The sequence below is a fragment of the Xenopus laevis genome, chromosome 2S (assembly GCF_017654675.1).
Source record: "Xenopus laevis strain J_2021 chromosome 2S, Xenopus_laevis_v10.1, whole genome shotgun sequence".
In the NCBI taxonomy this organism is placed as follows: Eukaryota; Metazoa; Chordata; class Amphibia; order Anura; family Pipidae; genus Xenopus; species Xenopus laevis.
In genome coordinates this window covers 121,054,161-121,071,126 of record NC_054374.1, presented here as the reverse complement: position 1 = coordinate 121,071,126, position 16,966 = coordinate 121,054,161, and the positions used below count along the sequence as shown (strand labels likewise).

The 16,966-nt window shown below is 35.1% G+C and overlaps 1 protein-coding gene across 1 annotated transcript in view; it reads left to right on the top strand.

The window, feature by feature from the left end:
• The window catches only part of tdrd3.S (tudor domain containing 3 S homeolog), a 94,644-nt gene extending 78,180 nt beyond the window's left edge, over window positions 1–16,464 (top strand). The window contains exons 11-14 of the mRNA XM_018249917.2: window positions 8,388–9,223; window positions 10,500–10,625; window positions 13,646–13,767; window positions 16,222–16,464. Of these exons, the coding sequence (XP_018105406.1) occupies window positions 8,388–9,223; window positions 10,500–10,625; window positions 13,646–13,759 (1,076 nt within the window). The 3' untranslated portion in view covers window positions 13,760–13,767; window positions 16,222–16,464. The remainder of the gene's footprint in view (window positions 1–8,387; window positions 9,224–10,499; window positions 10,626–13,645; window positions 13,768–16,221) is intronic.
• The last annotated feature ends 502 nt before the right edge of the window (window positions 16,465–16,966 follow it).

The window sequence follows — 16,966 nt, the reverse complement described above, 5'->3', positions numbered from 1 at the left end:
TCACGAAAGGCTAAAATATCATTTGCTAAGTGTTTTGCCACACAAACTTATTAGAATTCCAGCCCTTAAATAGCAGATTTGCACAACTTATTTTATCTCAAAATAATCTCTATACCTGAGGGTGTTGGGACAGGGCAATTTGCAGTATGTATAAAGGCCTGTGTAGTAGATGCAGTCTATATACTGTGTATGAATGATGTCACACTGGAGGCTTTTATTTATACTGTACCATAAGTATGCTTTAAACGTGCTAAAATAGGTTGAAACAAGTTTACTCCAGAAGTAGTTTTACATGTTGACAACACTTTATTTTATTGTACTTAATATTTCACTAGCTTAATATTGTTGGACTGAAAATGGAAACTGGAGCACCTAGAACAGGGTCCCCAACCTTTTCTACCAGTAAGCAACATTCAGATGTAAAAAAAGTTGGGGAGCAACTCAAGCATGGAAATTGTTCCTGGGTGGTGCAAATAAGTGCTGTGATCAGCCATTTGGTACCCCCTAAAGCTGGCCACAGATGCAAAGATCCGATCATACGAATCAACGTACGATCGGACTTTCCCATCTCCCGACCTGCCACTTACCATAAAGATCAAAGTCTTACCATTCAGAAGTAGTAAGAACAGATCAGCCGATGTTCTGCCCCTGACAGCAATCGTACGATAGTTATGTCCGACAAAGCTAGTGACCCGCAGCTGACAGAAATTTTCTAACCTCTCCGATTGACCAAACGACCGATCTCCGACGGCTGAAAAATGTCGGGACTCTCCACTCATGGTCCGAATATCGTACGAATCCTCGATTTGTATGATCAGATCTTTGCGTCTATGGCCAGCTTTAGTGGAGTGTCGGTCTACAGGAGGCTTTGTTTGACAGTAAACTTTATTGTTATGCAACCTAAACCTCCAAACCAGGAATTCAACAATAAGAACCTGCACTGAGGCCACTGGGAGCAACATCCAAGGGGGTGGTGAGCAACTTGCCGATCACTGACCTTAAAGGAAAACTATACCCCTCAAACAACGTAGGTCTCTATAAAAAGATATTGCATAAAACAGCTCATATGTAAAACCCTGCTTCATGTAAACAAACCATTTTCATAATAATATACTTTTCTAGTAGTATGTGCCATTGGGTAATCATAAATAGAAAATTGCCATTTTAAAAATGAAGGGACGCCCCCTGGGATCGTACGATTCACTGTGCACACAAACATAACAAACAAACTATACTTGTTAGGTCACATGAGCCAATTAACAGGCAGAGTTCTGTTTTTTTTGCTTCCACACTTCTTCCCGTTACAATTAGAGTTGTAGTATTTCTGGTCAGGTGATCTCTGAGGCAGCACAGAGACCATCACGAAATGGTGGCTCAAGGCAAGAGATGTCAAAGGTCAAGATTTACTTAAATATATACTGCAGTTTGATAAGATTCTTTAATATGCCATTTAATTTGATATAAACTATCTGTTGCTCGAGTATTCATTTTGGGGGTATAGTTTTCTTTTAAGAGTTCCTCGTACAAACTGCACACATATATTATCTCTAGGATCCCCCTTCAACATGGCACCAATACTAATATTGTAGTGCAAGCACAAGATTTAGACCTATAGTCCCTCTAACCTTCAAACTACAGACTTCATCAGCTTATGTATCAGACTTATACATTTTCTAGATCTTCTCATTTCGCAATGCATACTGTCCACTTTTACAAGTAAATCTGAGAGATAGTGTTTGAACTTAAAAACCATACTTTTATATATTTGTCAGTCCATTGAATCTGGGGGCATACAGTTATCAAAGTGGCTCTTATTTCCCATTATCATTTAGTTTATATCGATATAATGCTGTGTGATTTGAAGTAAGTCACAGGGACAAATCTCTCATGTAAACAATGAACAATGACCTTTATGTTCTCAAAAAAAAATTGATTCAGCTTGTCAAGAGCATGCAGTCATAGCAAAATTGAGTTGTTGAAAATAGATTTGAATTTTGCCTTAAAAATATGATTCTAATTTTATTTTTCTGAATGCTTTGGGGCATACATTTTAACTTATCTTGTGGAGGCAGAATTAATGGTTTTAGAATTTCAACCTGGCTTATTCCCTACACGAAAATATTCAAGTCAGATTCATTTCATGTAACTTGTTTTATTCTCTGTAACCAGAAATAATTGCTAATTTAAAGGTGATCTCCACCTAAAAATGTATTATTAAATCATGTAGTGCTTAGTCAAGGTCCTGATCACGTTCACACTTTTCAGAGATTTTAATTTGTTTGTAAATGTAATTGCTATTTATGCAATTTTCAGTTCTCTGCTTCTTCCTTCCAAAGCAATGTGGTAGAAGTGGTTTCTACTACATTGTAATGAGTATTTGACCCAGAAGATCACAGAATATAAACAGATAGACGCTGCTTTCAGTAGCAATTCTATTTACGAATAACTTTTCAAACCCGTTTAATTGTTGAATTCATAGATCAGAAAGTTGTGAGAATATTTTCTTTTTTTCTTATTAAAAAAACGGTGTTCTTTTGCCAAATTAAAATATCACTGGACTGTACTTCAGTCATTTATATTCAATTCCATGTGTGTGTGAAGGCCAGAAGGCCATACAGACTAAATGTTTTTGCTTTTAGCAGATGGCATCTGACATTTACTGTAAAATGGTTTGGAGGGCTGAACTGACAGCCTTCTTTGTATTTAATGATACTACATATTTACTGTGTCTGCATTAACTAAAACTGTTTAATGTGTTGCAGATAACATCTCATTCATTGTTCTTAATTTACTAGTAACTATTGTTCATATTGTTTATGCATTGGGGATGCTTTAAGCTTAGACACAAAAGGACACACAAAAAAATCCAACATATACACTGACATTGGTGACAATATTCCAATGGAAACAAGGGAAAGTTGTGCTCACCACTAATTTTTAAAAACCATTAGGCAGGGGTGCAATGAGGTTGAGTGCAGAGGACTCTTGTATTTGTCTATAAATATTCCATGGGACACAGGTCTAGTAATTTGGGCACAAATGAAGGACTTTAAGTTGTGAGCTAAGGTTGGATTAATACATCAGAACTAGTATTAATACTTGATTAGCTGTGTCAGTCTTCTGCAAGTAATCACCATCCACTCTGCACCCTATTTCCTCTAGACCAGAATTTCGCAAATCTTTTTCTTTAAAAGAACACGTTTATCATAGTAAATACCTTATATGTGAGGTTGGGCTATATAGCCCTGTAGCAGAGTTATAACAGTAGTACATTTTATTACTCAAAATACATAGGATAGATATATTATTCTAAAATAAAGGATCCAGGTGGTATTGTATCCAGTGGTGTTGTGCTATAGTCCTAAGAATAATTATTTCTCTTGCAACAAATAAAATATAATGCTGCAAAAGAAAGTAACTACAGGTATGGGACCTGTTATCCAGAATGCTTGGGACCTGGGGTTGTCCGGATAACAGATCTTTCCATAATTTGGATCTTCATACCTTAAGTCTACTAGAAAATCATGTAAACATTAAATAAATCATGGAAACAATAAAATAGGTGGTTCTGCTTCCAATAAGGATTAATTATATCTTAGTTTGGATCAAGTACAAGGTACTGTTTTATTATTACAGAGAAAAAAGGAAATCATTTTTAAAAAGCTGGATTATTTGATTATAATGTAGTCAGCCTTTTCATAATTCTGAGCTTTCTGTATAACTGGTGTCTGGATAAGGGGTTCCCGGATAACTGATGCCATACCAATACAATATATTTCATCAATTGCAAAATACCTATATTATGGGTTTAAAGCTACTTGTATTGAAGTTCAGATATACTGTACGGATACAAGTAGAAAAAAAAAAAACCTGCAGATTTCATTCTTATATTAGGTGCAAACAAGGAAACTGGCATCAGGAATGGCCTATAAATAATGCTCTGTCAAAGATGGGTACAAGTGAAAAGCATGTAATATATTGTACATTTCAACAAGCTTGTTTTTATGCCTTGCATGAAAAGGCTGGTTCTGTAATTATCTCCCAAAGGTCATCCAAAACTTGCAACAGCACAATCATAAAAACACATGGAGTTTCATTTCAGTAACTTTAGTGTATATACCAGTGATAGCACTATGTTTTTTTTTACTGGACACCTACAAGAGACTTGGACAGAATAAAAGGTATCGTTTAAATACATATCTTTTTTAAAGTGTGTTTATTTTTTGAGTCAATAAATATAGATAACTTGCATTGTTTTTTTTTTCTCCAATACTTTCGTGCAAATCTCAGATCAATATTTTAGACAGGTGTGCTATAGCAGACAACAAACAAAATGAATTGCTTCTGTTCAATAAGAATTAGCGAGCAACAGGGATTTACACAATATTCAGAGCTATTGTGCCTTATTTGCAGTGAAGCACACAAAGTTGTGTTGATTTTGGTGAATTGACAATTGCAGTAGGTGCAGCAAGATAATCATACCTTTGCAAGCACAATTATTCCAGAATTGTGAGAAGAAACTTAGTTATAGTTTTTTCCTTTAACATTTATCTTTAAAATATATTGGGCTCATACCAAAGGGCAGACAGATGAAAGGGGATTACACTTCCAAATATGAACATCAATCACCCTGAAATGCTTTGAGACTTGCCTTGAATGTAAGAGGAAAGTAGAGTATAAGGGGAAAACAGAGGTTTTGGATCTGAGACCTCCGCACTGCAAGGCAGAAGTGTACCATAGTGCCGCTCATACATTTATGACGCATATACTTAGGGGAAGATTTTATCTCCTGCTACCAGAACCAGCATTGCTTCCATTGCCTTTCGAAGATTAGTTTATAGCCATATCTTTAGATCATTGCTGCAGATAGGAGAAATGTTGCTTGAAAAAGTAATTCCTAAATTTCACAGTACTTAAATATACAAACTCACTTTAAAATAACAAGTAATAAAAAAATATATTGTTTGGAGTTATCTTTGATGGTGGAACACATCTGAGTAGGGCAACAAAAGTCTTTCATTTCCTCCATTTGTACACAAAACAGGTCTCTCATTCACAGCTGATTGTCATCCCATTGACTGAAAACACCAGACTCTGATTTCACATTCATATTATGATAATCCTAAAGCTTCGATTACTTTTGCCACACAGATATATAATCTGATCTTTTTTTTTTCCATAAATACATGACCAAATATAATAATTTGTTTCATTTGTTTAACTTCTCCTTTCTTCACCTACTTTTAGAACTTGTTTGAAAATCTGATGATGATCTAGGTCATATTCATATAAAAATAGGGTTCACAAACTTTCAAGCACCACTTTATGTTGGGGAAAGAAACAAAAATGGCATTTATATTTCTATCAACCTTTTTCTACATAACCCCTACTGTGCACGTGTCAAAAAGGATGAAGGTTTTAATTTAAAACGGATACTTGATCACTTAAATCATTTTTACAAGAGCATATTACAGTTGCATAAAGTAATAGTCTATGATTAAAAAAATCTCATCTCATTTTTGTTGCAGTTGTACTGAACATATTCACAGTATCCAGTAGGCATTTAACACAAAAAATATTGCAATACATGTTTTCTTCTACAAAAAGAAGTGTTTAAAACATTTTGATTAATTTTACTTCATATTGTAACTCTGACTGCTCCATCTCTCAAATCATCCAGATAAGAGTTTTAATTATTTTTCTGCTCACTGCACAACAGCTCTTATGCAGCTTTTGTGTTCAACATAATGTTTTCTTTTCACATTTTATAACATCATTAAAGTAACATAACAGGAATGCTGTGACAAAATATTGAAAGTCTAATTTTAGTACTGGCCCTGAATAAATTGTCTTCAAACATATCTATCATGACAAAAATTTGATTTCTCCACCATGCGAAAAAAAGCATATTTTATGAGGTGTTTCATCTACCCATGCTTTGCCATTACCGATTCATTTTTATTGTGTACCACATTTGCAGGTGCTACCTGGACAGACATTTGGAACTAACAACATATGTACTGTTTTATATTAAAAAATTGGCTTGCTCTTTTAAAAATGGATTTCAGCGCAGAATTCTGCTGGAGCAGCACTGTTATGCTTTTCCATGACAGTATCCCTTTAAAACATTCACATTTTTTAGCCTCGTTGAAAATTAATAAAAAAAATTATGATTTTCACTCACATGCAACTTTTTTCTGTGAAAAAATGTGCACAGTATTATTCTGTCTGTTTTTTTCCTTAAATAAGCTAGCACTTGAAAATAAAAATTGTATGTATTTTAATCACTTTTTTTTATTTATTTTTTAGCTTGCACATTTTTTTTCCTCGACCTCAAAATAAAGTAAATAGGCATCTAAGGGAATGTGTACATATTCAGTAATATAGTTAATTTGGATAACAATAAACTAGATGAGTGTCCAGCCATGAGTGTGTCTTGTGTCCATGAAGTTATGTATAATGTAGCAAAGCCTAACGTGATGTAAAACTGGTAATGCCTTTTTGGAAAAAATGCTGCTAAACAAAAATTGGCAAAACCACCCATTCAAGAGAATATAAAGCTTTTTGGGCTAGTGCATAAAATATTAGAGATATCCTATATCAAACAAGCTGATAAGTCCTTCAAGAATATATCCATGCCCTTGTACACATTTTCACTCTGAAATACCCCTTAATACTATATGCAAAATGATAGATATGATTGGAGGGGATTTTGTGGTTATATATCTTTCATAAACTGAGCTACAGATTATCTGTTGTGATGGGTGTCAGGCTGCCCAAGATCCTTCATTCTTGTTTGTAATAAACGCATCAAAAAGGAAAATAAACTGTCAAGTTACGCCAGAAGCTTTTCAGAAAAGCTGGATCACATGCAGAGAACTGTCTAATGTGCTTCAAGTGTCATTTAAAATCTTTAAATCAAATCAAATTTTAACTAGGAAAGTGAGTTTTCAGCATCCCTTAGAGAGTCAACACATCAAAGCATGACACTTAAAGGTGACATATATATATATATATATATATATAATATATATATATATATATATATATATATATATATATATATATATATATATATATATATATATATCAGAATTATGTGTTTGTGATACATCACTGAGATAAGAGATATACACAGATACTATTCTGTATACACATATTCTTGACCAGAAGGATTAAGTTCCCTTTGCTAAGAGACTCATCATTATTAACAACTTAGCTTGTTCAGAATATTATTTTTTAATAGATGTTTCTTCTTTAAATATGATAATTTGATGTGTTGGAGAGTCTAAGCTGTTAAGATATTGTTCTTTTTTATTTATGTATAATTTTGATTGTGTCCAAACAGTGCTTCTTCATTTCTGTGTATGATTTGAGTTTTATGTTGAAGGAGATGTTAACCTTCATAACATAGTCTAAATTTGAATAGCCTCTGTGATAAAAAAAAAAAATGTTGTAAATTATCTTAAATCACCTTTATTATTTTAAATGGTTAGTATTGAAGCTACAGACCATATAAGTGGTAGATCACTGCGGCTAAAATCCTCTCTTCTCTGCTCTCTGGTGCCCATCTGGAAGGGATCACTGACACCAGCTTTCATTATGCCCATACAAGATGCTGACATTAAACTGGTTACTGTGCATGCCTTTCCTCTCCTGCTTAATTTGAATTTCACTGATCCTTTTGACTGAATCTTGCCAGCCGATCCCATCAATAATATGCAAATGAAACAGTGAAACGAAGACATGCCCAGTAACCAGTTTAGTGTCAGCTTCCTGTATGGACAAGATGCAAGCTAGTATTGGAAATCCCTTCCAGCGAGGCAGCAGCGATCCACAGTTAATATGGTCTGTAGCTTGAAAACATTGAATGTAATAAAAAATGCATTTAAAATAATAAAGTTGATTTACAAAAATGTTTTTGTCACAATGGGTTTTTCGAATTTAAACTATGGTCAGAGGTGAACATCCTCTTTAATAATGGACTGTCTTTATACTATCATTGCCAATTGAACTCCGAGGGACTAATGTTAGTTTAAAGTAGAGAATTAAGAAGTTCTGATAAGTTATGAGGAACCCTTGTAAAATTGTATGACAAGGAACAGCTTTAGCTTATTTGTGCTGCCTATATGGTTGTTGGTGCAGTATATATATTTTTCTTAAGTAGGATCATAGCACAGATCTCATTCAAGGCTTCATGAGACTGCCAATGTCTGTCAGTCAATATTTATATGTGTCTACCCATTACACTTAAATGTGGTCTTTCATGTTTAAATTAACTTTAAGTAGCAGAACTGATGGATTGTAGGTGCATTTGCAAAAATGTGCATAAATGGCCCAGGTTTTTATTCCTTCTGTTACTTATCTTCATTAATTATTTGTTGCAGATAACAAACTGCAGAGTCCGTCTCAGAGCCAGATACATCACAAAGCTCTGAATTTAGAACAGAATGGTATAAAGGACTACAACCAGCCACGTCAATTTAATCGAAATGATACTAGAGCTCCTAGAAATGAGAAGCCCCCACGATTTCAGAAGGAAATTCAAGCTACTCGTCAATACGAAGGCAACGGGCCTCCAAAAAACAGAGGTCCTCCGAGTTCATTAGTAGCGGAACAGTGGATGGAAGAAAGAAATAAATGTGAAAGAGGATATCCAAGAAATGATAGACTAAAGGATTTTTCCCATCCTCCATCTAGCCACCAAAATGAGGGTTATAAAAAATCATATACGAATCCTATGCAAGGCAGAGGCATAAAGGGAGGCAACCACACAGAAGTGAAAGAAGAATTTCACCATCAAAATAGTACTACAGAAGGTTCATATCAAAAACGTGGTAAAAAAGATGACCAAAGATATAATTCTGAATTTCATACTGACAGGAGAGCACAGACAGGAAACATTGAAACTTTTATACCAAATGAAAAATGTTTTAGTGCCAATAATGAACTATCTAATTATCAAACTATATTGATTAAAGATGGTGCTAATGACTTATCAAATGGAGAGTTTGATCCGAAAACAAGACAATTTGGACCTATAAAACACATTGTAACAAATCTAAATTCTTCACATGATAACAAAAACAAGATGTTTTCTTCCAACAATACTAAAAAAAGGTCTGGACCTATAAAACCAGAAAGACCTCTGGAAGCAGTCTATTCTGGATTTAGCTGGAGACAAGGTGATGAATGTTTGGCTCTTTACTGGGAGGACAACAAGGTAGGATGTATATTCTACTTCAATCCTTTTTTTATTTGTTATATGACTGCTGTAATTTACAAGAATTAATTTCATATGTTTATATTAATGACCAAACACATAAATTGAGCAGACAAATTTAGATTCTTATGGTTCTTGGTTCATGCACAGTTTTATTGGTTATGGCTGTGTATGCTAGGTGCTGAAAAAATAAGAAACTTTCACATAGCCTGCTGAAATGTGTAAGCTTTTTAATGGCATGTTTTGATGTAAATATACTAGGAGTAAGATTATTAAAGGAAAACTATACCCCTCAACCAATGTAGGTATCTATAAAAATATAATGCATAAAAAGCAAACGTATTGAGGATGTTTGTAGAGCAGCCTTGGGTTACTAATTAACCTACCATCCCATTTTACCATGTAAATCTAATTTTCTTTTTGTTATTGTCAATTATCAATGACTGAGCTTAAGTTTCTTTTTTTTCTATTTATAGATATGATTGCAGTTTGCTGTACTTGCACCTTTATCATTTGGTTTGTTGGGGTTTTATATATGAATACATTAGAGTTCTTTTACCTTTGCAAGCAGAGTTATGCTTCCCCACTTTGCCCCCCAGTGAGTTGCACATTAAACCCCTTTCATTATGGTACTGTCAAATTGCATTCCATATATTTGTGCTTGGCGCTGTTCTTCCTGCCTTCAGCTCTATATTGAGCACTGTGCGCCTATTGATGCAGGGGCACCTCGTCAGGAGGTGGCAGTAGCTCTAGGGTTCCCTTTGCATCCAGAGTGAAAAGGCCTAGCACACTTGCACCTAAAAAATCCAATACAAACACTTAAAATTATGATATGATTATTATATGTAATGAAATGCACATGCAGGTTCCATAACTTTGGTCAATCAGATGCATCACCCTTTTGCGATCTCAGTGACACTGGAAATCCAAGGCAAATGCTGTTTGGTAAGATTGTAAGATGTAAAAATGGAGATCACAGTCAAACTTTCACTTTGCTCACTGCACTTGTGGACGTAAATCAGCGTGTAGACTCTTGCCCTCGACTCTGAGTACCTTAGCTCTTCCAGGTAAAGAATCCACAAAAACTACAAGTGTGCTGATATTAAAAAGGTTGAAATGTATGTATCATTTAGAAGGGGTGTCTACCATGGCCAGTAGAGGTACCATCAGCTTTAAGAATATTTCTCTCACCAATATGGGAAGCATAATCCATTGTTACGAAATTCTTGTCCTAATAAAAAAAAGTCATGATTGTTATTATTTCCTCTGCTTTTAGTATTACAAAGCTGAAGTAGAAGCTCTTCATTCTTCTGGAACAACTGCTGTAGTGAAATTTAGTGACTATGGAAATTATGAAGAAGTGCTACTAGAAAACATCCGGCCTATCCAGGCAGAAGCATGGGTATGTAAACAAACATGGTAGAAGAAAATAGGGCTCACTTATAAACTATGTGCACTGCTAATGTCCATAAGGGCTTTTAAATATGGTATAATCACAAATTGTGAATATTTATGCACATATATTTGTGTTTTAGTTATGCCGTGACTTTGGTGGAGGAGCAAAGATTCACAAAACGGTTTTCTCGAATTTAATTTACTGTCAACAATATTTTTGCGCACATAGACCTTGCACAGTTGCAAACACCCGTCTCATTTGCGAGCCATTTCTGAATATTTGTGTGCAATGTAAATTCGCAAAACAAAATGGAAAGACGGGCACAGCAGTGCAATATTTCAGCGGTCAGGGAAAAACACTGGCAAAATAACTATTTGTGAATAAATATGCGCTGTGTGAACCTTATAAATTACCCCCAATGTGTGCTGAAGATAATGCTTACATTAATCTAAAAATCTGGAAATGAGGAAATATTCAGTACAGTTTGCTTCATAAGTAAATATAAATTCTTTAAATTAGACATATGTATTTTGTGTTGAAGTTGAGAACATTTCTAATTAGACACTTTCTGAAGAGGGCCCTGTGTGCTTTGGTGGAGATACAAGTTATCAGCTTGAAGCTTTGGGTGGCATTGAACATTGGTATGTTATAATAGTTTAGACAAGATGTATTTACTGGAATTTTTCCATTTTATATAGAACTTGTTTGTGTGTGTTTTGAAAAATAAATGATCAGATTGAAGTTCTTGCAATTTTAGGAGTAGTATAATGTTAATGGAAACAGGACTCATAAGTCTTTTTTATTATTATTATTATTATTCTCTTAATTGCTTTCTGCTTAATTTGCTTTGTTACATACAAGGATTACAAATCAATATTAATTTGTGTTATTTTGTAATTTCCAAAGTGTGAACAAAAAAAATCAATGTGCCCTATTTAATCGACCACACTGGTGGTTTCTTGATATGATTTACAAAACACAGACATTTTAGCATCGACACTGCTTTATTTACTCTTCCTTCAGTTTCTTTCTTCCAGTGTTTTGTAGACTTTATAAACCATTTTATTTATTTACAAATGTAAGCACCACTAGGTTTGTTGTGCAATGTAAATTCATTAGCTGTATAGTTCAGAAAAATCGGCTTTACAGTAGACTTTCTGAAGAGAAATATTGTAGATGAAAAAAGTTCCAGTCTCCATGACATTTATAACATTTTAATTGTACTCATTCTGTAATCTCATTTATAATATGCCCATGGCATATAATAAAGCCTCTTATTTACATTACCTCCTTAACAGAAAAAAAATCATGTTAGAATTAAAAAGATTATTCATTTATAACCCAAATAAATATGCACACAAGATTGTTTCATAAGAAAGAGAAAATTCGAGAGAATCATTTGGTTTCTCACTGTTCTTTACACAGTTTCAAGACACCAATTAAACCAGGGGTCCGTAACCGCCGGGCCGCAGACAGTCTTGAACTGGGCCGCCGAGCCTAGGGGACAATTAACGTGGCGTGCCCGAATTGGACGCCGACTCCTGCACCCCCGGTCCTTGCAAAAAAAAAAAAATTGCCTCTACACCGGTCCCCGGGCCAAAAAAGGTTGGGGGCCGCTGAGTTTAACAACGTAGAGGTAGCAATTGGAACAAGGGAGCCCGAGACACCACATCTATGTTGGTTTTTAACTGCAACATAATTGTAGTTGAGATTGTCTTTAGAAAAATCTAACATTTGAATTAATGATTCAAAGTATCTTGAGTGTCTGGCAAGGACTATAATTATTCAAGCTGTTGCAATTCAGGAGTGATGTGATTTATTTGTGAGGCAGCAGGGTGCTTTTTACACAGTTTGACTGGACTTGATGTTAGAGGATTTCTCTATACATTTTTGTTCTCATAAAATAGTACATGAAATCTGTCTGAAAAGTATAATTTCCAAGTAATGCACAACTGTTTGCCAATGGGGTTTGATCAGTCATACAGTTAAAAACTGACCCACACCCTTATTGCCACTAGTATAGGGGTTCAAATTTTATGCCCTCAACCCCTAATTAAAATAAACCAAGGAGGGACTGGCACCAGGGGATCTGATGTGAATGGACTGTGTGCACACAAGCTCAACCACTTATATTCTAACCAAACTGCCCTTTAATGTTACACAGATTTTGAGACTGAAAGGCACATGACCAGCAAGTTTACTCGTATGATTATTTGTCACTTTATATTTAGAGGATGGCTTTTCTCTAACATTATGGCAAAACACTGTGTATACTGCGCTCCATCTGTAGCTTTTCCTGTGTGTATACCTGGAGTATTATATAGCCTGACTGAACTATTCATTATATAATGTATGGTGCTCATGAAAAGAAATGACAGAGAAATGTAAAAAAAACCTTCAAACTTAAAGGGGACCCGTCACCCAAAAAAAATTATTCAAAATCCTATTTTATCACATTAGTCAAGCAAAATGAACTTTAATTACACTATATAAATTATTTGAATCTTGCTTCCTTCAGTCTGGGATTTCAAAATTATAGCAAGCAGGCAGCAGCCATTTTGTGGACACTGTTATTAAGGCAAGCCTTGTATCATCTCAGAATCTTGTTTGTGCACCAGAATGGGGGACCCGATGTCCATCCCCATGCCCTGGCTACACAATTAAATGGTAAAGAGAACAGGGGAATGTGGGGAGAGCAGTGACATCTAGGAAGTGCTGAATAGAAAGTGAAAGTAATTGTCTGCCCCGCCTCTATGCCACTGGCATAGAGGAGTGGCAGACAATATTTGATCGACAGCTGAGATTTTTAAATGAGCTTACAACAGCGATGAATGCTTTAATAAAAAATAGAAATTGGATTTCATGTTTAATTTGAAAAGGACTTTTATTATACAGATTTTTGTGTCTGGGTGACAGGTCCACTTTAAAGGATGAAACTTTTTTTATGATATTTTCTTGGTCTGTTAAGTGTAGATTAACTGTTGCATATCAAATTGAAAAGGCATGATTATTTTCTTGCTTTATAGGAAGAAGAAGAACATTTTGGGGACTCACTTGATTTTCGTAGAGGAGGTGATGGCCAACCAAGATCTACAAGACCAACACAGCAATTTTATCAACCACCCAGAGCCCGAAACTGACTGTTAAGGTAATCATATTAACCATGTATAATTATACAGTCCAAATTAAAGCAGTACATTTTCTTTCATCGTGTTTCCAAATTCATTGATTCACTCTTCTGCAGACATATTCAATGAAAGCAATTTGTGACAAAATAAGTGACATTTTCATTCGATTATGACAGAGCGGCAGAACCACATGTTGTGAATTGTATATAACGACACAGACTGAACCCAAAACAAGGGCAATTGCAGCTTACAATTTTGAGGCTGCACTCTACCCACACTCATTTTTTTATCTTAACACCCCAATTACCTGTGATATGCTCCCACACAAGGTACACATTTCAGACACCTACAGACAGGCAGACTTGCATTTCAAGTTGCCTACACGCAGAAAGCAGATATTTGCCAAAAAAGATTTGTCGTATTGTTGGGCCATAATCTATTTAAAAATGCTAAATATCTACATACTCAGTCATGTTTTTGCAGAGTTTGTTTTTTAGTTTTACAATTGTTGCTTGGGACATACTGACAGAACGATTGATTCCATTTAAAGAGCATAAGGCACTAACTATAAAAGAGGTATACGCTTTTGCAAAGTATTCAGATAGGCTGTCAATAAAAGGCCTCGACTGTGAAGCCTGGTACAGTATGTCAGCAACCATTCATGGGAACAGCCATTGTTTTATGATTGAAACACAGAAATCGCAGCAGTACCAAAATATAACTGGCCATTGTTGCATTACAATAGGGATAGTAACTGCAGTGTACACCAGAAACACTTTTGACAAATTGACACATTTATCAGAATGTGTAACTGCTGTGGACATATTAATTTTCTATGAAGTGTTCCATGCAGCTGAGCAGCATTGCTAAGCTCTAACACCTGAAAGGATTCTAATAAAAACAAACTGTTAAAGGATAATTCAACCCTTAACTAAAAAAAAAAACCCTACCCTATGTAGACCCCCTGCCTTTCCCCCCCCCCCCCCAGCCTAGCTGCTAACCCGGGGAAATGGCCCAAACCTTTTTACTTACCCCTTGTTGCAGATTCAGGGATCATAGCTCACGGCAGCCATCTTCCTGGTCTTCGGTAATCTGAGACTGAGACCAGCGAAGCAGCACACGCGCAGTTGGATCAATTTCCCGGTTCACGACAACTGCGCATGTGCCAAAAATAGACGGGAATTGCTGAAGTGCCGGAAGAAGACACGAAGACCCGGAAGATGGCTGCCGTGAACTGCGATCCCTGAATCTGCACCGTGGGGGAAGTAAAAAGTTAGAGGCATTTCCCCAGGAGAGCAGCTAGGCTGGGGGAGGAGGGTCTACGTAAGGTAGGGGGGTAGGTTTTTTTTTTGGTTAATGGATGAATTCTCCTTTAAATCCAGTAAAGTTTTAGAGAAGTAAATATATTATAATGATACTAAATACACAAAATAGACATAATCAGCATGTTTTTCTGATAAAAACAGCCTTTTCCCCCAGCATTCCAGCTTAATATAGCAGTACTGCATTAATTAAAATGCTAATCAAAAGTACAGGTACTATTACCACAAAAGGGTAAATTGTGTGCCCATATGGCTTAAGCCTATTCCAAATTCTTATGGACAGCTTTAGCACCTATATTTGTCAATATTTGTATGTAATCTGTAAGTTTGTTTTTAACACCATTCACAGTTTGACTTTTTAGGCTGTGGCCACACGGAACTGTTTTATCAGTCTGTGTATAAGTGCAGGCCCTTCAAGTATAAGAAATGTTTTACTGGAAGTGTTAGACACCATCTCTTCTATGGTTCTACCATTCTGGGTATAAAAAAGATAAACGTGTGGGGTTACTTCAGTAGAATTGTTTTGCATTTCAGACTATAGCCCCCCCCCCCCCCCCGAGTTAAATTCTTATTATTCTTTCCTTAATGTGTTTACACTTTTGGGAAAGTTTTATTGACAAGAGAAAAAAAAGGGTTTAATAATTTTTCAAAAATATTAAACTTTTCAAAATTACTCTGAATTCCCTATTGTAATACTTAATACAATTATATATTTGAATACATTTAAATATTTATCATTCCTTCAGGGGTGTTTTTTTTTTTTTTTACATGATGGGAGTTGTAGTTCTGCAGCAAGCTCCAGATTTCTTTAATGCTTTACCACTAAAATTAGCTCTATGGATAATTCCATTATATATTTCTGTATGAACACATGGTTTGCTGTTTATTTCTGTCCATGTCTGGATTTAAAACCATTTAATTTTATTAGTTGGATTCTTATATGCCAATAATATTATTTCACTAAAATTGGATATAACTCTTCATGCAAACAGGCCGGTGGATTAATTGCGTTAACTCAATTTTCTTTTTTTCAATTTGGCAAAAGCATAAAAAAATTAACCTGGAAGATTCTATTTTATTATAGAATATTAAAAGCCATATCATAATGTAGCAACACTCAAGCGTAACCACTGCTAATTTTGTTTCTTTTAGCAAATCAACCTTGAAGTTGGCAAAGAAGAAAGAAACAGTGCAGATGTTGGGAAAGAAGCTGTATATTTTTCTAAAGAATCAAATTGCGGTGTGTCATTAATATCTTGGATTGAAAAGCAGCAAACATGAAATGCTGAGCTTGAGAGAAGAGGCTATGCATTTGTCATCATTTGCTAATTAAAATAATTTCTATAAGATTTGGTTTTTGGTTTTTTTACATCAATAAAACCTCAGTGCACTATGGTTCTGCCTCTTGAATCTTTCCTCTTACATATCTTGTATTGTCTTTTTCTAAAAGCTCTTGCATTTTTTCTGCTGAGTGTTTCCTTGTTAATAGTCCAAATTCTAATAATGCAACAGATAATGCACGGTTCAAGCTTGAAAAGTTGAAGTTAAAAAGGGTATTTCTTGAACAAACATATCATAGGCTATTGTGATACTAAAATTTACAATTAGTATAGATATTGGTATGTGCAGTGTATGTTTGTGTTTGTGTGTGTGTGTGTGTGTGTGTGTGTGTGTGTGTGTGTGTATGTATGTATGTATGGATGCTGGGTTTCATTTGGAGGGGTTGAAGTTGATGGACTTTGGTCTTTTTTCAACCCAACTTAACTATGTAACTATCAGCACAAGTCACATGACTAAGGGCACCTGGGAAACTAGCATGTCTAGCTCCATGTCAGTTTTCAAAATTAAATTACAAAATAAGTTGCTCTTTTGAAAATGTATTTCAGTGCGGAATCCT